The 23,454-nt window shown below is 34.0% G+C and overlaps 1 protein-coding gene and 2 non-coding genes across 5 annotated transcripts; all 3 read right to left on the bottom strand.

Moving 5' to 3' along the window:
• Positions 1–1,697: 1,697 nt before the first annotated feature.
• On the bottom strand, positions 1,698–1,918 carry LOC128233158 (small nucleolar RNA U3). The gene has a single exon (XR_008260653.1). It is a non-coding gene; the product is annotated as a small nucleolar RNA U3 (small nucleolar RNA).
• Positions 1,919–4,603: 2,685 nt separating this feature from the next.
• LOC128233161 (small nucleolar RNA U3) lies at positions 4,604–4,824 on the bottom strand. The gene has a single exon (XR_008260656.1). It is a non-coding gene; the product is annotated as a small nucleolar RNA U3 (small nucleolar RNA).
• A 1,059-nt stretch (positions 4,825–5,883) lies between these two features.
• On the bottom strand, positions 5,884–23,313 carry LOC128231293 (PHD finger protein 21A-like). 3 transcript variants are annotated; one of them, XM_052943924.1, is made up of 14 exons: positions 23,175–23,313; positions 22,062–22,094; positions 21,574–21,639; positions 21,403–21,474; positions 19,192–19,311; positions 18,347–18,475; positions 17,899–17,950; positions 17,254–17,330; positions 15,847–15,907; positions 14,927–15,051; positions 13,830–13,973; positions 12,807–12,870; positions 10,556–10,659; positions 5,884–10,134 (listed from the first exon to the last, which is right to left on the bottom strand). In XM_052943924.1, exons 1-14 carry the CDS (start codon positions 23,241–23,243, stop codon positions 10,033–10,035), a joined length of 1,218 nt encoding a protein of 405 aa, XP_052799884.1. In that variant the 5' UTR covers positions 23,244–23,313; the 3' UTR covers positions 5,884–10,032. The 3 variants fall into 3 exon arrangements, with proteins under 3 accessions (XP_052799884.1, XP_052799885.1, XP_052799883.1); XM_052943925.1 differs by having other exon boundaries at positions 14,927–15,036; positions 19,192–19,314; XM_052943923.1 differs by having other exon boundaries at positions 19,192–19,314.
• Between the last annotated feature and the right edge of the window lie 141 nt (positions 23,314–23,454).

Genomic DNA, 23,454 nt, shown 5'->3' on the forward strand with positions numbered 1-23,454 from the left:
TATAACAATCATGTACGAATTAATCATTGGAATTAAAAAGATGTTCCAGCTAACGGGGAAACTTTTGTCGACTTGTTAGTCAGAACCGCCTTGCTAAATCAAAACCCGTCCATTGTTTTTAAGATTGAAGCATAATTTAAAATTCTACTGTTTGTTGCCTTGAAATACTTTTAATTCACTTCTCACCACAAGTGACATAAGATATTCGCATGTTTTATTTATACACCGCATAAAACAATCAATTTTGAATTGAAAAAATCATTGCCTCTAAAGCAATAAGTAATTTACTAGAATAGTACATAGTGTAAATTAGATAACATGCACATTGGCTTTTTGAGTACGATTTCATATTTTAACTCCGGATTTAATTGTGACTTTATTATGAATTATGGTTAAATGTTTTATTATCAAATACATACTTACTATCTACTTTCGAATTTGCAAGTGTAGAGTAGCTACTAACAGAGCGGTAAGGTACGTTGGTATATTCATATACGCGGTTAACGTTGTGCAATCCCGGGTGAGCCGTAGCATTGTGGATCTATATGCGTACATGCACATTCAACCGAGCCTAAAGCGTTTGAACCTCTGCTAACGAGAAGACTTCGGTCGACTTGTTAGTCAGAACCACCATGCTAATTCGACACTCATCTTTTTCTATTTTTGTTTTTTAACATTTGAATATAAACAATTACGTTCATGTGGTTGTTGTTTTATAAGCAGAAAATTAACCTTAAGGGCCTGGTTTCAGGATTAAACGTAATTCGAATAAGTGACTAAGCCACCTGATTGGGTTGCTTCCATTACTGTCTAATAGGATTATAGAATTGCATTCGGTAAATGTTCTCTCTGTTTTTCCTTTAAGTGACACCAGATAATTAATAAGGCAGCTATTGCTAAAGATGTTTGTATTTGAATATTGGCTCCACTCAGAATGCGCCACTTTCCTTCAGCGCTCCACTTAGGGTGGAGAGAAACCTACATCGTGTCTTATTTGAAAGAAATAATATTTCCAGATCTATTATTTTAATTTGAACACTCATTCGATAAGCAAAGCTAGCATTATGTCGTAATTCCCTTAACAATAATATGTACCTATAAAACGTTGGTTCAAAAAATGATATAATTAAAAGTGACTTGGTAGTGATAAGTAACTCCGTCGGAATAGGTTAAGTTTAAATACTACTTACCTCGTTTTTGTTAAGCTCAATATGTCACAGCCATTTATAGACGCGAGAAATCATCATATAAGTACTAGGTTTTCGTTGTGCAATTCCGGGGTGAGCCGTAGCATTGTGGATCTTTGTACAACCGAGCCAAAAGCGTTTGAACTTCTGCTAACAAGGTGACTTCGGTCTACTTGTTAGTCAGAGACCACCTTGCTAATTCGACACTCATCCTTTTTGCCGTATATTTGTGTTGAATACATACTTCTACTAAAATTATGAACAATAATAATAATAAAAAAATAAAATGATAATAATAAAAACAATAATAATAATAATAATAAGAAGAAGAAGAAGAAGAAGAAGAAGAAGAAGAAGAATGCGTTAATAGCGTTCAAAGAACGATCTGTTTTTGTATTGAATTGTTGTTGCTTCTTGTGGATCTCCAATTAAACACGTAAACAAGCACACCATTCTGCTGCAAAACAATAAATTTGTCTTACAATGGATTTAATGTTTTTGAATCCTAGCACCACTCAGAATGCGCCCCTTTCCTCCAACTCCCCACTTAGGGAGGAGAGGAACGTTCATCAATGACAGGGACCGTGCCGCTATGATCCAGCGGCGGACCCTGCCCGCTTCGCGCTCAGAAAGGGGCGCTCTGTCTCGTCCTCGTGGTGTTAGGTCCCGTCAGTTTTACCTGACGTCCTGGCGACACTTACTATAGAAATGATCCCTAAGAGTAAGGTCTTAACTATTCAGTGTTTTGAGTAGTATATATTTCAGTGCTCTATATCAATAGCAAGGTTTCAGTATTTAACTTAGATTAACTACTATTTTTGAGTGTTAAATTCACACAATAATATTTCGTTTAATGTCCGAACTATATCAATTGAACATTGTTTACTTGTTTACAATTATAGTTGTATACATACATGGACAAACTCAAAACTATCTCTTTAGTCACTTTCCCTCAAAATGGTGTGCCTTTTAGCAATAGACCCACCAATTAGTGACTTGGTAGTAAACTCCATCGATTCAGGATAAAGTCAGTACTAGTTACCTCGCTTTTGTTGATAGCCCAACGTTACTGTTTCGTGTCGGAAAAGGGTGGCGTGTGGTCCGGACTAAAAAACAACAACTCCGCTTTGAGCAGCATCAACCTAATAAAAGAAAGTAGCATTTAAACTTTCAACAGGCTGAGATATTACAAAAACGCGGGAAATGAATACGTATTGGGCGTCCTGGTGGGCAAAGAAGTTGAGAATTTAGAGTGAAAAATCGAATCACGGACATATACACCATGAAATGAAAACTTACTTCTAGTGTTTACATGTCCGTGACCATATACAACATTTCAGTTGTCTATATACATTCAAGCCCGATCAACAGAATTACTTGCGAATGACATCACCAAACACATGCCTGCATTTTGTTCAGCTGTCACTGGCGGTTCAATGCGGGGCGTATCCATAAACGAACTGGTCATATTTCACATTATTTAAACCTAACGGCTTGCAGACAACAGGTTTTCAACCGAACGTTAGATTCGAATATGGAGGTGTGTCCAAACACAGTTTCACATAAAACCAGCCAAGTACGTACAAGTTTAGCAGAAAAAAGGCATTTGAACTGAAAATCTAGAATTCCCTTTTTTAAAGACAGGAAATGCCCAAATTTACCTCCAGTGTATTTTAGACAGAAATTTGACCTCCACGATTTCGACACTATCTCATTCCAACTGTTAACTGCTACTTTTAGCCAACCATTTATAACAATCATGTACGAATTAATCATTGGAATTAAAAAGATGTTCCAGCTAACGGGGAAACTTTTGTCGACTTGTTAGTCAGAACCGCCTTGCTAAATCAAAACCCGTCCATTGTTTTTAAGATTGAAGCATAATTTAAAATTCTACTGTTTGTTGCCTTGAAATACTTTTAATTCACTTCTCACCACAAGTGACATAAGATATTCGCATGTTTCATTTATACACCGCATAAAACAATCAATTTTGAATTGAAAAAATCATTGCCTCTAAAGCAATAAGTAATTTACTAGAATAGTACATAGTGTAAATTAGATAACATGCACATTGGCTTTTTGAGTACGATTTCATATTTTAACTCCGGATTTAATTGTGACTTTATTATGAATTATGGTTAAATGTTTTATTATCAAATACATACTTACTATCTACTTTCGAATTTGCAAGTGTAGAGTAGCTACTAACAGAGCGGTAAGTTACTTTTGTATATTCATATGCGCGGTTAACGTTGTGCAATCCCGGGTGAGCCGTCGCATTGTGGATTTATATGCGTACATGCACATTCAACCGAGCCAAAAGCGTTTGAACCTCTGCTAACGAGAAGACTTCGGTCGACTTGTTAGTCAGAACCACCATGCTAATTCGACACTCATCTTTTTCGATTTTTGTTTTTTAACATTTGAATATAAACAATTACGTTTATGTGGTTGTTGTTTTTTAAGCAGAAAATTAACCTTAAGGGCCTTGTTTCAGGAATAAACGTAATTCGAATAAGTAACTAAGCCACCTGATTGGGTTGCTTCCATTACTGTCTAATAGGATTATAGGATTGCATTTGGTAAATGTTCTCTCTCTTTTTTTCTTTAAATGACACCAGATAATTAATCAGGCAGCTATTGCTAAAGATGTTTGTATTTGAATATTGGCTCCACTCAGAATGCGCCACTTTCCTTCAGCGCTCCACTTAGGGTGGAGAGAAACCTACATCGTGTCTTATTTGAAAGAAATAATATTTCCAGATCTATTATTTTAATTTGAACACTCATTCGATAAGCAAAGCTAGCAATATGTCGTAATTCCCTTAACAATAATGTGTACCTATAAAACGTTGGTTCAAAAAATGATATAATTAAAAGTGACTTGGTAGTGATAAGTAACTCCATCGGAACAGGTTAAGTTTAAATACTAGTTACCTCGCTTTTGTTAAGCTCAATATGTCACAGCCATTTATAGACGCGAGAAATCATCATATAAGTACTAGGTTTTCGTTGTGCAATTCCGGGGTGAGCCGTAGCATTGTGGATCTTTGTACAACCGAGCCAAAAGCGTTTGAACTTCTGCTAACAAGGTGACTTCGGTCTACTTGTTAGTCAGAGACCACCTTGCTAATTCGACACTCATCCTTTTTGCCGTATATTTGTGTTGAATACATACTTCTACTAAAAATATGAACAATAATAATAATAAAAACAATAATAAGAAGAAGAAGAAGAAGAAGAAGAAGAAGAAAAAGAAGAATGCGTTAATAGCGTTCAAAGAACGATCTGTTTTTGTATTGAATTGTTGTTGCTTCTTGTGGATCTCCAATTAAACACGTAAACAAGCACACCATTCTGCTACAAAACAATAAATTTGTCTTACAATGGATTTAATGTTTTTGAATCCTAGCACCACTCAGAATGCGCCCCTTTCCTCCAATTCCACACTTAGGGAGGAGAGGAACGTTCATCAATGACAGGGACCGTGCCGCTATGACCCAGCGGCGGACCCTGCCCGCTTCGCGCTCAGAAAGGGGCGCTCTGTCTCGTCCTCGTGGTGTTAGGTCCCGTCAGTTTTACCTGACGTCCTGGCGACACTTACTATAGAAATGATCCCTAAGAGTAAGGTCTTAACTATTTAGTGTTTTGAGTAGTATATATTTCAGTGCTCTATATCAATAGCAAGGTTTCAGTATTTAACTTAGATTAACTACTATTTTTGAGTGTTAAATTCACACAATAATATTTCGTTTAATGTCCGTACTATTTCAATTGAACATTGTTTACTTGTTTACAATTATGGTTGTATACATACATGGACAAACTCAAAACTATCTCTTTAGTCACATTTCCCTCAAAATGGTGTGCCTTTTAGCAATAGACCCACCAATTAGTGACTTGGTAGTAACTCCATCGATTCAGGATAAAGTCAGTACTAGTTACCTCGCTTTTGTTGATAGCCCAACGTTACTGTTTCGTGTCGGAAAAGGGGTGGCATGTGGTCCGAAAACACAGTTTCACATAAAACGAGCCAAGAACGTATAAGTTTAGCAGGGAAATAGGCATTTGAACTGAAAAATTTAGCATTTTTTCAGTCAGGAAATACACAAATTTACCTCCAGTGTCGTTTAGACAGAAATTTGACCTCCACCATTTCGAACCTATCACATTCTGTTTACTGTAACTTTTAGACACCCACTTATAACAAGCATGTACAAAAAAATCATTGAATTGAAATAAATGAATAAATTGTGCCTGCTAACGGTGAGACTTTTGTCGACTTGTTAGTCAGAACCTTTTTGCTAAATCGACGCCCGTCCCTTGTCTTTGATATTTAAACAATTTAAAGATCTACTGTTTGTTCAATTCCTTGCAATATTTATTGTTCATTTCACTCTTCATGGCTGACATAAGAGAGTGCCATATATTCGTAGTCAGTGTAGATTAAAGGAATAAAGCATTTGAATGTGATTCAGTGGCCCGTTTTGATAAATGAGCAATGATCAATCATTTTCATTGAGAAAATTAGTGTGTTCTGCCAGGTATATGTATATAGCTGTAAGTGTACTGTGATCTGCATAGTCTGAGAAACATACTCCACCTGCAGACATATGCATTTAGTCACTAGTTGAATATATAATAAACCCAGTCAGATGTGAGCTCTTCTTAAAAAGAACAATGAACACTGATCCTGCCAAAAATAGGTTTATTTCTTGGTATAAAAATTACAACAGTATCACTGAAACAACGAAAACACAAATAAACATATAAAACGAATACTTCAAAGGACATTGTTATAACAGCAATAGTAATACAATTTTGTGTATATCAACATGGTTAGCATATACAGGTCGGTGTACGTTGTGGACTTATTAACGTTGTTATAGTCAGGCAGTGAACACAAAAGTTTTGAACAAATGTTAAAGATGCACTCTTACTCCCAAATATGGTTTACCACAATTGATACAATCCTTTTAAAATGCCCAAGAGGATAAATTAATATCGAAAACAATGGTTATTATGAAAAATACCGAGTTTAATTTGGAAGAAAGGTTCAGAAAACACGGTATATCTACCTTAGTAGACGATAGTAGATCACAGTAAATCTTTTAGCACTCACCAATTATTTAATATTTTTGTGTTTTCAGCTATTAAATACACGGTTACAATGTTGTTATCAGTAATTAATATTTTCCATAAATGCATTATTTAGTTAGTAGTGAAAGGTTTATCACTCAAAAATTATGTTTGTTATACATGTGTATGTATTAATTTTGAATAAGAGTGACACTGCAAGAAAATGCTTGTCTTAAAGAAAATTAAAAAAAATCATCATTTTAAAATGTACAGACTTAACTAGAACTGTAAGCCATAGGCTAACGAATACCCCCCACCCCTCCATGTCTAGGTTGTTTGCCCTGGAGTTAGGCCGGACAAAGCTAATTTTGCCTACAAGGGGAGATAACTCCAGTCAGGGTCATGTGACCTGTACCAAATTCACAGAGGCGAGAGTTTACAACATGGCCATTAATTTCTGAAAGTTTGATAAAGATTTGTTGAATAATAACAAAGATGAATCCCGGACAGGGCTTATTTTGCCTACTTTAACACATCAAGGGGAGATAACTCCAGTCAGGGTCATGTGACCTGTACCAAATTCACAGAGGCGAAAGTTTACAACATGGCCATTAATTTCTGAAAGTTTGATAAAGATTTGTTGAATAATAACAAAGATGAATCCCGGACAGGGCTTATTTTGCCTACTTTAACACATCAAGGGGAGATAACTCTGGTCAGGGTCATGTGGGTGTACCAATTTCACAGAGGCGCAAGTTTACATCATGGCCATTAATATCTGAAAGTTTGAAAAAGATTTGTTCAATAACGACAAAGATGAATCCCGGACAAAAAAAACGGACGGACAGACGGACAGACGGACAGACAGACAGACAGACAACCCGATTCCAGTATACCCCCCCCCAAACTTTGTTTTGGGGGGTATAACAAGTTTTATCTTTATTAAACGATATAAGTTCTGGATATACATAAATCTGATCAGTGTGCCTGTCATTTGCTGTCTGTCGGTTCATCATAAAAGTAGGTTCTATTACTCAAATACAAAAGAGATTAAACAAATCTTTGCCACATTAAATCTATGAGTGTTTTTTAAATGAGTTTCCTCCTAGAAAATATACTGATCTCTTAGACAGCACAAAATGAACAAATTGTAATAATCCACATACATGTATACAATTCAAAAGAAGAAATTAACAAAAGTATAAATAAATTATGAACTATATAACAGAGATTCACACTCTTATTGATCAGTGTCTACATCGTCACCTTAGTGCAAGAACTCAATATCTGCTTCTATTTCTATATGAGTAATTGAGTTATTGCACTAAGGTGACGACATGTTCATATGTACATGTATGCCACTTGTGTCTTTCGACTGTACTAGTGTAAACAAATTCAACCTTTTCTGAAATTTCATAATCAATGGCAGAAATACACTGAAATTTTAATTTTAATTCAAGCTTAAATTAAAATACAAACATTATTTTAGGCCACACCAATTTAAGGTTTTGTTCTTCGCATTCGAGCCGAGAAATTGCAGTGAGTGAGTGATTTTTTTTTATTTCGATTAAAAACAGGAGCTGGCAAAGGCAAACAATTTACCAAATATAGTTGATATTGAGACCAATAATCCTTAACAATTACATTATTATTTATTTAAAGAAAATACTCCAAAAAAAAACAACAGTGTTTACGATGTTGTCACATATATATAATGTTACATCATTAATGATGCTTAATGCATGTTAACATGGCTGAAATAAAAAGCATTGTTTAATTATTTATATTCCATATTTTGGGTGAAAATTCGAAGCAGAAGCTCTAAAGACTATATTTATTTGCATCATGCAACTGAAAAATAAGTCTAGTAAATCCGAAAAAAGAAATCAATAAATCAATTCTATATCAATTGTGTGTGGCCTTAAGACAGTCATAACCTTATAATTAAATACAATGGATGAGAATGATGAGGATAGCACCAGTTTATAAACTTGCCAATAGAACATCTAACATTTTGTAAGACCTTCCTTTCAGCACTTGCCTATACTAGTAATACATTAGGTGATAATTGTAAAGTGGACTAGAAAAAAGTAACTGACCATAAATACTGACAATCATTTACAAAATCAATTGAACACATCGATTAAAAAACTTTCCCAACAGTAGAACACAAAGATTCTATAATTGCACAAAATACAACACAAATAGTGAACAATTGAATAAATCTCAAAAGTAATAGTATCGTCCGAATCAGCATACCAGATTCAAATCTGTCCTAATTGTTTGAACTTTTATAAGTTTCATTTATCTAAATTTCAACAGGATACCCAAACTATACAAAGGTTACAGTCAAATATAATAAAAGGCTTGTCTGTTTTTCTGTTGTTGACCAAGGGACATAACTCCATACATATTGTAACCAAAGTGATAGAGAGCATGGGGACGTGCCCCAAATATATGCCAAATGTTGGTGTATACATGTGTATTAAGTCTCAGCTTCCATTCTTAATACATGTATGTACCAAGGCTATGACAAAACATTGACATTTATCTTTAAAAAAAGCTTCAGTGCGCCAGCAAGGATTTGAAAGGGACAGGGTGCTAGGTCAGAAAGGGCACTTTTAATTTGCCTTAATGGGTCACTTGCAAGGGCCAATGGTCAATTCATATAGTACACATGTGTTTTATCTACTTTCATTACTATAATTTTCACTACATGTAGTTTGTTATGAACACCTTAGCTGTTATTTTTGCTTTACTGTCTTGAGTGTCAAAATTAAGTATGTATTATTTTGTTTTAATTTCTGAAAATTGACTTTGTTAACAAATGGGCAGCAGGGTGCAAGAATAGGGCAGTAGCGTGCCCCACCCTGCTATTTAGGCCTAGCTTGAGCACTGAAGCTTTAAATGTCTACTACAATGGAGCAATATTCACCTGATAACTGTCAAAACAATGTCATTTTCATAACAATACAGGTAAAAAGTACATGGCCAGTTGGTCTGACAGCTGTTTCTTATCCACTCTTGGTTTATACTACAATAGGTTCATGTAATGGTAAAATTACAAATTTAATGAGTATTTCAACAAATTTGTTTTAGGAAAGTAGAGGAACTGGCCATCAGTGTGTTGTCTTTATAATAATCCTGTTTCATGACCCCTCGATATCTACTCATTTCAATCTTACTGTACACATGTAGTGAAACTGAAAAAAACTAAGACTTATTAAGTTACCAGTAAACCTAATTCCTTGCTTAGGAAAAGAAACAAATGAATCTCAAAATGTAATGCAAATTGTACAAAAAGAAACCAAAACAATACATAATTGATTTAACTGAGTTATTGAATTAAAGCTGCTCTCTTACAGATTTACCATTTTCACAACTTTTTTTTTTTGTCTTGGAATAAGCAAGTTTTTGCTTAAATATCTGCAAACTAGTAATAAAAGACTGCTGACAAAATATTAGATCACAGATCTTCATATTTCAGTTCGAAAATTAATGTTTTATGGCTTAAAGTGTTCCTTACGGTTTAAGAAAAAAGTGCAAAACATCAATTATTGAACTTAAATAGAAATCTGTTACAATTTTTTGTCAGCAGTCTTATAAGAATGGTTTACATGCATTTTCGCATAAATTGGCTAGTTCCAAGACAAAAAATAAAAATGCTGTCAAATCAACAAATTCAATCTGTGAGATTGCAGCTTTAAAGAGACAATGAATGATCCCCTGATGAGTGCATAGCTCATATGTTCTGATGTAAGATCTACGCGGACTGCACAACCTTTACAAAGTTCTTCAGCTTCTCCACAGACTGTTTGGCCTTCATGTTAACATCTATGAGCTCCTGTTTTCTGAAACCTTGTCTCTGGAAGGGAAGGTGTATATAGTGAATTTTCAAAGGTATTTTATTGTCAATGTTCACATCCATGAAGAACGTTTACACGCATTTACAATAATAATTCGCTCACATGAAAACAATCAACTGAAACATTCTTGAAATTACTGGTATTTAATCAGTGTCTAATGATTTTGGTTTGTAAGCACAGTTTTCAATGATTTTGGTTTCTAAGCAATGTTTCTAAAGAACCCAAGATTTCAATTATTTTGGTTTCTAAAGCAGTTTTTAATGACTTCTATGGATTCTAACCCCAGTTTTCAATGATTTTGGATTCTAACCACATTTTTTGTTTATTTTGGATTCTAACCACAGTTGTTCACTGATATAGGTTTCTACTTTAAAGTTTTCAATGACTTTTGTTTCTAACCATTTGTTGAATGTTACGTACAGCAAGTAGTTCGTTGAGTTGCGTGGTCCGAGTTTCAAGGTTGGCCTTCTCCTGCAGTAGTTCCATGCTACGCTTCAACAATCGTCTCTTCTCTTCCTCCTTGCCTGATAAATATACGCAAAGTATAAATTCTTACATAAAGAAGTTATTATTATATAATTCTTCTCTGTTAAGATTCGAACAAGGTTTACGGAGTTTCCTCAGAACACACTGTGTGAGGGTTGGGATGAACACTCATACACCAGCAGTCATGGTATATGCATTTGCTCCCACCTCAGAAAAACGACAAAATAAAACGCAATATAAACATGTCTTTTCATAGACCTGAAACAGTTTATCATATGATGTCATAATAACACTGCAAAATCACTTCAAAAACGCCACTGTTTAAAGACTCCAAAGCAGTTTAGCATATGATGTCATAAAACATAAACAGGTATCACATAATAAAACAGTTATTTACTCATTAGCTATAAAATATGCTGTTCATATTGACCACAAAATCATTATTCACCTCGGCTATGGCCTCAGTCAATCAGGATGTTTTGGTCAATATGACAACATACATACACACCATATTTATGAGAGGCTTCCCAGAGGATTTTGGTCGGAATACCAGGGGATTTTGACATACCAGGGGATTTCGACATTACAACAGGTGATTTTTACACAGTGAAATTTAGCGCAATATCTACATTTATGATATAAGAATAACAAGAGCTGTCGTAAGACAGCGCCCTCGACTTCGCCGCTTTGACTTAGAAGTGAATACAATAACAATGTAATATTACCACGTTTGGTCTATTTATGTCAAACCTAACTAAAATTATTACATAAGGTGACTTTGATGCTGCCCTCCCACAACCCGAAAAATGACGCAAGTCATTCAAATAACTTGATTTCCCATTATGAAAATGTGGTAAAGAATATATAAATATGCCTTTCAAAAGAAATTAAAATAAATTTTTTAAAAAATCCAAAAAAAATCAAGGGCCATATAGTATAGCCCTCCTAGTTTTCCCTTGGTAAAAATATGGTAAAGAATGTAAAAATGTCAAAAGAAATTAAAAAAAAAAAAATATTCAAGGGACATAATTTGTATTTAGGGTTAAAATGGAGTTGTGTTTCTTGTTGTAAGATGGTCGTAAATAATTTTGAATTTTATTAAGTGCATTGAATGAAAGGTATAGAAGTTTTTTTATTAAAATTCCAACTTGCCCTTAACTTTTACTTGCCTAAAACTTTAACCTAAGTCAATCAGGGGCCATAACTTGTATTAAGGATATGGAGTTATGTAACCTCATTGGGTGATGGTCCTGAACACTTGTGTGAAGTATTAAGTCAATTGAATGAAGGGTAAAGAAGTTATTAAATAAATATCCCAACCTGCCCTAAAACTTTAACCTAAGTTCCATAGTCAATCAGGGGCTATAATTTGTATAAAAGATAATATGGAGTTATCTAACCTCATTATGTGATGGCTCTGAACAACTGTGTAAAGTATTAAGTCAATTGAATGAATGGTATTGGGAGTTTAAAGTGAAAATCCCAACTTGCCCTTAAAGTTTAACCTGCCCTAAAACTTTAACCTAAGTCCATCAGGGGCCATAACTTGTATTAAGGATAATATGGAGTTATGTAACCTAATTGTGTGATGGTCCTGAACAACTGTGTGAAGTATTAAGTCATTTGAACAAAGGGTATAGAAGTTATTAATAAATATTCCAACCTGCCCTTAAACTTTAATCTAAGTTCCATAGTCAATCAGGGGCCATAATCTGTGTAAAGAATAATATGGAGTTATCTAACCTCATCATGTGATGGCCCTGAGCAACTGTGTGAAGTATTAAATCAATTGAATGAAGGGTATTGGACTTATAAGTGAAAATCCCAACTTGCCCTAACACTTGAACCGGACGCCGATGCCGGGGCGAGTAGTATAGCCCACCTATTCTTCGAATAGTCAAGCTAAAAACACTCTAATTACAATAAATTTTTTGACTTAGTCATCATGGTCCTTCATGGAAGTTCACACTCATGATATTATGGATGTTTTCCACTGTCAACCTTGAGCTTGTTTTATAAAAAAAAATATATATATATCTATATATTTATATAATTATATGGCATGTATGGCAGATTTCACAGTTAATAAGTAATTGGTAACCTAATCACACTTGGTGAAACTCATTTCAAAAGAGGACTTGCCTACAGAGAGGCATTTTGCACCCCAGACGATTGCTTTACTTACTGGTTTTATTGGATATGTAGGTATTCACAGCCAGAAGTGACTTACTGACTTTGTCCACAGCTTCCTGAAATAAACAAGATATCCAAAGAATGAATAATAATGAATTTTTGAATACTCTTGGATATTTCTTAAAGATGTCCATTTTATAAATTTGTCTCAGCCTCTTTAAAACTGGACAATCATAATGCAAGAGTTGCAATTCTAGGTGTAACAAAAATATGTGTTTCCGATTCACAACCTTCTCTAATGGTTTCCACATGAGCCATAACCATCTTGCCAAAAAAATCTGACCATTATTTTCTCGCTTTGGGTATAAATCACCTAAATGTATTGTTGTATAGGTCATTTCTTTACATTCATCTAGACCAAATGATGTTGTGTGATTATAATATTCTGACATCACTTAACATAAACAATAGAGCCTCCTTGCATGTACTTCAGTGAAGGTAAACTATGAAAACTATGAAATCCAAATGCCCTCTCGTTGTCACTATAGTCATGTTCATTTATCGAGACGATCAAAAGCTTTGAAAATATCACAGTTTGTCTTTGAAAATGACTTTAGCATGTTTAAGTAGTTAAAAGAATGGTTTCATTGTTTGTTATTGTTTAAATATTTCAAATAAAGATATTTGTTCACAGTCTGAGCTGTGTATGTCCTAACCAATAGCTCAAAAAGCTTCAAGTTTGGAAACAATGTGCCGATTATTCAGAACTTTGTTATAGTTAACAACGTTGCAGACGTCATCGTAAATTTGTAAATCTTTACTGCTGTGGACGTTTAGTACACTTGTGATCTGATGTGTTACTAACAATTCTTGAGACAACTGTTTCAGCTGAACTTGTTTATATTAAGATGGAGGACCACATCATCCAGTATTTCATGATTAAAATATAACAACAATGTTGTTAATCACATTGTTAAATTTACGGCCCACGGTACGAAGAACTGAACAATCGACCCATTACAAAGGGGGATGTTGAGCTTATTTCGGGTTAACGTCACACCTTTACCAACCCTACCTGACATGCATGACACTTCCCCCTGCTGGTTGGAGTGGCAGTGATGGGCGGGGTCAGGCAGTGGGCGTGACAATCCTGGCTGCAGCTGTCACACGGCACCACCAAGCCACTCTCTCCGCAGGATTGACACACTCTCTCTTCGGCCTGAAATATATGGAATATATGTTTGATAAGGATTAAATGAAAAATGGACGTGAAAGTGTGACTCCAAGGATGATGCAAACGCTGATGATGACAAAATCCCTAGTGTCATTCTTTTGGCTGCAATTCCATGAAGTCAACAAACAAACAAGCATCCCAAACAAAGAATGTAAACATCAATAATTGACTTGAATGTAATGGTTGTAATGGTCATGGCTTTACCAGTTATACATACAACCCAATCCAGAAAGAAAAAATGTTAGAATTGAATCAATTTTACACCAAATAAACTACTCAAAATCCAGTATGACAGTGCCTTCCTCGGTGGACTGTATGTTAAAATGTAATAGCACTTAACTTAAGGTGGAATCCACTATGTAGTTATCTAATATACAGATCAGTTTTTAAATAGTCAAAAGCAGTCTAAAACTGGAGCTAACCCAATCTAGCTTTTCAGTCCTTATCTTATCTAGCTTTTCAGTCCGTATCTTATCTAGCTTTTCAGTCCTTATCTTATCTAGCTTTTCAGTCCTTATCTTATCTAGCTTTTCCGTCCGTATCTTATCTAGCTTTTCAGTCCTTATCTTATCTAGCTTTTCAGTCCGTATCTTATCTAGCTTTTCAGTCCGTATCTTATCTAGCTTTTCAGTCCGTATCTTATCTAGTTTTTCAGTCTGTATCTTATCTAGCTTTTCAGTCCTTATCTTATCTAGCTTTTCAGTCAAAAAGGAGCATAACCTCAACAAATAGCAATTTATCAAAAGTTATGGGCTATGGTACACAAAGTGACATGTTGGAATTGTCACATGCAAATAGTGTATAAAGTTGTATTACTATGTCTTAAACGATGTTTATGAGTTATGGCAAAGGTAAAAAAAAACATTGCAAGATTAATCTGAGGCTACAACAATACCCAGGCTATTTTAAAAGCTAAAATGTAATATTAACTCATGTACCTGTTTTTCGCTAGCATGGTTTTGCTGTGTGGTGTCGCTGGGAGATGGTGGGGGACTGGAAGACTTCTCCGAAGATGAGGAACTGGCACACCTTGGCCGGGATGGGGGAACTCCAATAGATAGCCCTTTTGATTTAAAAATAGAAATTGTCCCTAGAGCAATTAACTCCGCAGATATTCCCGAATCCATGCACAAATTACACCCCTGATTAGTTAGTTATTTTATCAGCCTGATGTATAAAAGACGGTGATGAAGGAAGAACGTGCAGACTGAGCAGTTGTTACTCTCAAGAATCTTTAAACGGCTTTTCACACATAGATTGGCATTAAAAAGTGTTACAAGTGTATAAAATAAACTGGCATTTAAAAGTGTTATTAGTTTATCAACAAAATAACAGTTGCAGTGAATGAATCAGAATTGATATATTTGACTGTTTACTTCAAATTTTGACTATATTGCCGATTTCAATATTCCAGCAAACTGAATCAGTTCTGCCCAGAAAACTCCTTTTCTGCCCATACACCTAAAGTTTTATCGCATTCAAGGTCACTGCGACCTCGACCTTTGACCCAATGACTCCAAAAATCAATAGGGGTAATCTTTTGGTCAGGCCCAACCCTCATGTCAAGTTTGATGACCAGAGATCCAAGAATTGTGACCAGAGATCCAAGAATTGTGGAGTTTGCCTTCAAGGTCAGTGACCTTGACCTTCGACCCGATGACGCCTAAAATCAATAGGGGTCATCTACTGGTCAGGCCCAACCTCCAAGTTAAGTTTGATGACCATATGTCCAGGAATCGTTGAGTTATCACTTGGACAAGCTTTGGTCTACCGACGGACGAACTGACCGACCGACCGACCGACATGTGCAAATCAATATACTCCTCTTCTTTGAAGGGGGCATAACTGTTTAAGATACCTCTTGGTTTTTGGACACCAAAGTAATCTGTAGCAAGAAAAGTTGACAGCCGAGGTTTCCTCTGAAAAAATACAAACATTATTCATTAAAGGTGAAATATGCCGGTCTGTAGGCCATGTTTTCATGTCAACACATATTGTTCTGTATATCACACATAGGGGTGATTGTTCGGAACTTTTCTAAATAAAAACATTGCTAACATCATTGATGTCAACTTTCAAATCTTTACCACTCTTAAGTCTGCAACGACACACTTGCAATGTGCAGACGTTCCAGAAAGTTTTGAGACAACTTTTTAAACTTACTTTTACTTAAATATATGAGCAAGAAGTTAACAATGATGCCTGTTATTAGAATTGCTTATTAAAAAACACAATCTATTTTACCTAAGGTTATGTGACTGGTATATGGTTTGTTTGTTTGTTTGTGGAGTTTGTATCTTTTATTCAGGCCTTACCCTCTGACTCTGAACAGTGTTAAATGTTTTACTACAGGGCCTGTCCCTGCAGTTTCCATTGTATTATTGCTCCACATTGCATATTTTCATGTGAAGCAGTATTCCTTTTTCATGTTTATATCAAATAGCAATGACAACAAACACAACACCCAGACAACATGTGATGAATACTAAATGCAGTCACGAGATCTTTTCCCAATATTCTAAACAAGAGCATTGTGAAAAACTCGAAAAAGGGGCATACAATCAAAATGATCAAAGCCAGAGTTATTGGCCATGTTGTACAAGAGTGTATTGTCCCTGGCAACATGTATGTTAAGGATGCACTCTTACTCCCAAATTAGATTTACCATAATTAGTACAATTGTTTTAAAAAACTTAAAAGGATGATTAAAAATCGAAAAACAATGGTTCTTATGAAGGATACAGAGTTTAATTTGAAAGAAAGGTGCAGAAAACACAGCATTTCTACCTTATGAGACAATATTAGATCAGAGTAAATCTTGTAGCATTCACCAATCATTTAATATTTTTGCATTTTCAGCTATTAAATACAAGGTTACAATCTTGTTATCAGTAATTAATAATTTCCATACATACATTATTTAGTAAGAAGTTAAGGTTTATCACTCAAAATTTATGTTTATTATACATGTGTATATATTGATTTTGAATAAGTGTGTCACTTTAAGTGGAATTGAATTTCTGGAACAGTTTATGTCATGGCCATGTTAAAGGTTTTGCAATCATATTATGACTCCAACGTCGACTACGAACCAAGGCTATGACATATACCTTGAGTGCTCTCTTTAAGATACATACCAGCTAAAAAATTGTGAAAAAGCATTAAAAGCTGACCAAGTTAGGCTAAATTCAATCGTGGACAAATTAACTTTTACTTTATGAGTATCAACATGACAACTCTACAATGAAAATAATAAAAGGCTTACCTCCAGCTCAAACCCATAGGCGAAGTTTGGGTTGTGAGTACTCTTTCTCTTTCTTTCTGAACGCTTCCCTGTTGAATCTGAGAAATATGTTAACAGTTTGTTTTGTTCTATAAATTAGGAATAATTCCAACTATCAACTAATAAAATACTTGAGTAACAGAAAGTGATTACAATTTGTCTTCTTAACAATTCGGCAGGCAGACTTGGGCGCAGCCCGGCCCTAAGTAAATGTTATAAAAACCATAAATAAATATTAACTTTCTCAGTGTTGAGTGCGAAATACCTTGCAAATGCCTCTTTACTAATCTATGCACATGTGCCAACTTTTAAATAACTTACTTAATAATACCAATTAAATGGTAATTTGGAGGTTGTTTTCATCACAGGCTTTCTAAATGATTTAAAGTGAATCCTATTGGGGATCAAATTGGTGGAGGCTTAATTGTAGACACTTAAGAAATTTTAAGTGAATCATGAATACTGACACTCTTACAAAGCTGGGAGTGTTCTGATCTGTTTTGATTCTGAACCTCTGATATGCAACATGCATATTTAAACACATTATATTTGTGTGATTCAAAAGTAAAGGTGACCTTTTTTACCGTTTGTCAAATATATGGGACTTGAGACTCCAGTTTATCTTACCTTTGATAGAATCTGGTGGTATAAGGTCTAAACTCTGCATAAAGTCCAATTTCTGAAACACAACAAACCACTTAATCCATGTGTATTTTTCATTAATACGAATATAAACTGTAGCTATGATGTCTACTGTATGGACAAAAGAAACTCTCTGATATTTGTAACTTCAAACAATACTGGTGTCCATTCGGAGAGGCCATGGGAAAGTACGACTGGTAGGGATTGAACCCACAACCTCTTGGATAAATGATTTTTGGGTAAAAAAGTAGGTTTTGTTATATGTTTAAAGTTTTTATTAATATAACTTCATATAGGACTTTAATTAAATGAACATTCATGTATGTATCCTTCATAATAGTATTCAGACTCGTTTCAGAAAACCTTTATTTCAATAACTGGAGGTTATATTTAAGTGTTTTTTTCTTATTCAATTTAATATTAACACCATTACCTTTTTCAGTTCCCTGGCCCTCTCTATGGAGGACACACCCCTGCTGGTTTTTCCATTCCTGTATGGCTTTTCTGGAGTTTTTTCAAGGTTTGAGATTGTGACCTTCAGCTTTGACTCACTGGCTGTCACCTATGTATATCATGAAATGTGACTTTAGGGCTATTCCTGTATAACATTAACTCCCGGGGGTAAATTTGCATCTGTAGGGGGGTAGATTAATTAAATAGTGTTTGCCCCCCTGGGGCTATATGTTTAAATGGAATTGCCCTTACAGTTAAATGACATAAAACAATACTTTTCCGCAAAATCAAACCCATAAAAGTCAGTATTGAATATTGATAAAAGTAACATCCAACCAAATTCCTGATTAAAAAACAAATATCTTGAAAAAATTGCATTAAAGCAGTGTTTTTTCTCTCTGTATTTAAAACATGGGGAATATTAAAAAAAAAAAAAGGTAGAAAAAAAATTCAAAAACAAAGAATATTATATTTCATGGTTTTATTTATGGACTGATGTTATTTCTTCCAGTAAGTGTATTTTTACATAAGATTTACAGTAAGCATGTTACAGGTCCCATTTCTAGTACTATTTCAATAATCAATGTTTTAAAAATCTGGCTTTTTCATAATTTATCTTCAGTAATTAATTTATTTTCACAAGTTGAAGGTCCCTGGTCCTATTCAAGAAAAAAACACTGTAGTGTTTATTATAAAAACACTTACTAAAACAATTGAAATTGCTGTATCTTTCATAAGATTTATTGCAAGAGAGATTACCTCCATATCAAATAGTAAAAACTCTATTTCTAAAAAACCATGTAAGATAAAATCTCCCAGACATACCTTCTGACATGTAGCTGTATACTGGGGTACTCGGAGCGGAGACAAAGCCTTAACACAAACAGGGGACCTGGGTTCACTGTTTATCGCATCTCCCATCAGACCACAGCACTTGGTTTCCTTCTGCTGTTAACATTAAACAGAACTTTTTTTTAGAAAATCGTAAAGATTTATTTTTTATTTTTCAAAGTTCATTATATAAATGGTAAATAATATTTATATAAATGGTAAATAATATTAATCCGTTTTGACCTACCTTCACAAATAAAATAGGTCTTACAATACAATACAATAAGAAATCTTACTTTTAATAATGTTTACAATACTATATTATTTTGGATCAATTTTTAAACATGTGTAACTATATCTTATATCCTATATCTCATATCATTAATTGTTCTCTACTTTTGTCAATTTATTTCCTGATCAAGAAGAAAAGGCCCATTTATCTTACTTTAGTAAAATTGTTCTCGACATAAGGATATTTTGTTCACTGACAATATCAACAAGAGGGCCAAAATAGCCTTATATCGCCCACCTGATGAACAAAGGCTTCTAAAGTTATTGATTGGACAACATACTGGACACTGCCCGCCTGTATGCCAAAGATGAAACTATAATGTGTCCTTTTTTTTAAACGAGTGTACATGTATACTGTTACTGTGAATTAGTTCATGAAGTTTGAAGTTCATGAAGTTTGAAGTTCAAATCTTAAATTGATTGTTAAACAATTAAATTATTATAAAAAATATAAATGAAAAAAAAAGAAGGTCCACCTGTGAAAATATTTTGAAATCAGGCCAACGTTTTCTGAAGAGAAGATTTTCTAAGTTTTCCATTCAGACATATAGTGAAAAGTAGCCCCACTCCTGGGAACCATGTTTTTTTTATAATCAATTTGGTGCATTAAGAAAATCGATAGAGGCTCACCTTAGGAATATTTCTGTGAAATTATTTTGAAATTGGGCCAAGAGTTTCAGAAGATAAGATTTTCCATATAGATATAAAGTGAAAAGCAGTTCTGCCGTCTGGTGGCCATGTTTTTTTTTACAAGTAATCATGGGGTGAAGGAATTTGAAACATGTTGGAACATTTCTGAGAAATTATGTTGAAATCTGGCCAGCGGTTTCTGAGAACAAGTTTTTTCCTTTCAGTAATGGAACCACTTTTATTTAAGAAACCTGGAAGAGGACCACCCAAGAAACATTCATGTGAAGTTTGGTTAAAATTTTCCAAATGGCTTGGGATGAGAAGATGTTTGAAGAAAAATTTGACGATGGACAGACAGACAACAGAAAATCACCCATCACAAAAGCTCGCACTTCGTGTTCAGCTGAGCTAAAAACCATGGTTGTTTGCTAGAGAGATCTAAAATCCTACATTTTAGATTATTTTTTAATTTCTCCATTTTTGAGATATCAAGATTTTTTGAGGTGTTTCCTGAATCGGAAGCACTCACTATTTAAGTCACAAAATATATATGTTTGACCCCCAGAATCTCATGTATCAGTAAACTGAAAACAAATCTGAATAGTAGGATAAGAGATATATATATTTTCTTTCACAGCTTTGGTATAAGATTTTTCAAATGTACATTTATATGAAAATGTGAAAAATTTGTTTCACTCATCAGGCAATAAACTGACATAGGTTTCCCATTCAGGAAACACTGAAGTAAAAACCCTTTTTTTTACAATGGGAAATTTCATCCCCTACATTAAAGCTGCACTTTCACAGATATACCGTTTTTACATTTTTTGTCTTGAAAAGAGCAAATGTTTGCATAAATATAAGCAAACCAATAATAAAAGATCAGATCTCAGACTTTCATATTTCTGTTAAAAAATTAATGTCATATGGCTTAAACCGTTACTAACGGTTAAATCAATTTTTGAACTTAAATATAAAAATCTGTGATCCGTTTTTTGTCAGCAGTCTTATATAACTGGTTTCCATGCCTTTTCGCAAAAATTGGCTCATTCAAAGAATTTTTTTTTATTTTTAAAAGTTGTGAAAACATTCAAATTGTGAGAGTGCAGCTTTAACGACTTAGCAGAATGATCTGGATTGAAAAATGGAATGAAGTTTAAAAATGTTGTGTTGAACTTGTGTACTGACCCTATGAACAATAAATTATGAAAACTTAAACTTGAGCCTCAGTATTTAAAAAAAAAACTGGTAAAAACATTCAAGCTAAAAAAGATTTTAATATACCTGTCCGTTTTCTTCCAACAAAGCTGACGGCCCTTCCATTAAATCTTTTCTCAACTTCTGTACTATGAGTTTCTGTAAATTGTAAATGAAGATGCATGATAAATGAACAGATAAGGAAATCAAATAAATATAGAAAGTATATTTTTTTAAGTATTACAGTTGATATTGTACCTGTTTTTGGCTCATTGCAAGAATTTCTCTTTGAATGCCACGAAGTCTTGTCTTCAAATCTGCATCCTGAAATACAATATTTGCATCAGATGAAGGATTTGTTGATTTTAATTGTTATAATGTACAATATAAATGCAGACAATGGACATGACAATACAATCGGATTATATCTGCCCTAAGGGATTCGCAGGACTTCTAAAGAATCCAATGAATCAAATTCTAGTTATATTCATATACATGTACATGCATGTTTTTGTCCACAGCATGCACATCTTGCTTGATAGTAAATATCAGTTTAAATCAGGGCAGTTTGGCACCATTTCAAGGCAACAACACATTATTTCATGTAGTCCCATATTAAGATTATTGTAAAAATGAAGCTAAAAGTGAGATTGTTCTTTGAATATTTCATTTTTGACATTGCCTGTGTGCATAAAAGCTTATGAATTGAAATAAGGCATATTATGCATATATAGATATATACAAACCAAAGGCTTAATCTGCATCTTTGCAACCAATATCTGAAATGATGAAATGTCATATTATGTATTAACTAGGAATTTTAATAAAAGTCTTCCAAAATATAATAGGATAGAACTTTCTTACTCAGGGAAATTCTATTTGACTGAAATGGATTTTTGGCAGATTCAGATATCAAGAAGATGCCAGCATTGTCAATCTACTCAATTTGTGAAGGGAAATATTTTTATAATAATATTTCAATATCAAAATTATGCAGAGACTTCCTTGTGATTGTTCATTGTTATGTTACTAAAAACATGTGAACCAAGTTTTCAGTTGTTTAAAGTATGTTAATACAATTTTTTTGTTTTAAAGATTAATAATTTAAGACAATGATCGACAATGAAACATACCAATATGTAACCCGGTGCTAATTTGCCGTTTTTAGTATTTCCTTGATATAATATTATGTTGTGAAATTAGCGTTTTCACGCACGGAGATTTTCGTGAGATGTTCTCACTTCAAACATAACTTTTGGCAGACATCTTGTATTGTACTTTTTAAAGTTAGGAGTTTTAGCATTATGATATTTGCTTAACAGTACACTGACACCACGGTTATGGGGTGAGATTGGAGACGTTTCGAGAGATTTATAGGACATTTGGTTCCACATACCTTATGTTCAGTTATATTATAGAATGACACGGTTGTGATACGAGTGTCATGGAATACACATATGATGAAAAGATATTGTAGTTGTCAATTTATCCACTTCAACCTTAATCCACCTGGACATTAAACCCGAACCCTACACGTCGACTCTAACTTTCTATTTACCGGAAATGTCGGCCTGTTACAAATACATAATACTTTTATTATCTTGCCGCCATCCTGAACAAATATGCATGAAATTACTAGATAGTCATTAGATTAATACCAAACAAGATTGAAATAGGTGACTGCATATGGATTGAATGTTGATTTGAGATGGGTACATAAAGGTCCAGTACATGTAATAAATGTATTTTCTATCAGTCAAATTAGTGTACATTGATAAGTAATAGTTGTCTGTAACCTTTATGTAAATTATTGTTGTGATTGAATAGCATAAAAAGAAAATAAGAGCAACAAATCTTACCTGGTGCGTTTGAATTGCAATTTTTAGATCAGACTGTATCTTATTTAAAGCAAGATTCGACATATTCATATAGTTTAATCTGTTTTACAAGTTTATAAATTAAAATCAATAGATTTTGTTTACTAAATCATTTGTTGCGTTGTAGAAATTGCAAAAAGTAGTGCGCGTATTAAGCCATAATGTATTTTGCTTATATGCATCCAAGATCTTAAAATCAACCAGAAAAAAAAAACAAAAAATAGTGTTTTAACTGAATTAAATCTAAAGGTGTGTATTTTTT

The sequence above is a fragment of the Mya arenaria genome, chromosome 4 (genome assembly GCF_026914265.1).
Source record: "Mya arenaria isolate MELC-2E11 chromosome 4, ASM2691426v1".
Taxonomy (NCBI): domain Eukaryota; kingdom Metazoa; phylum Mollusca; class Bivalvia; order Myida; family Myidae; genus Mya; species Mya arenaria.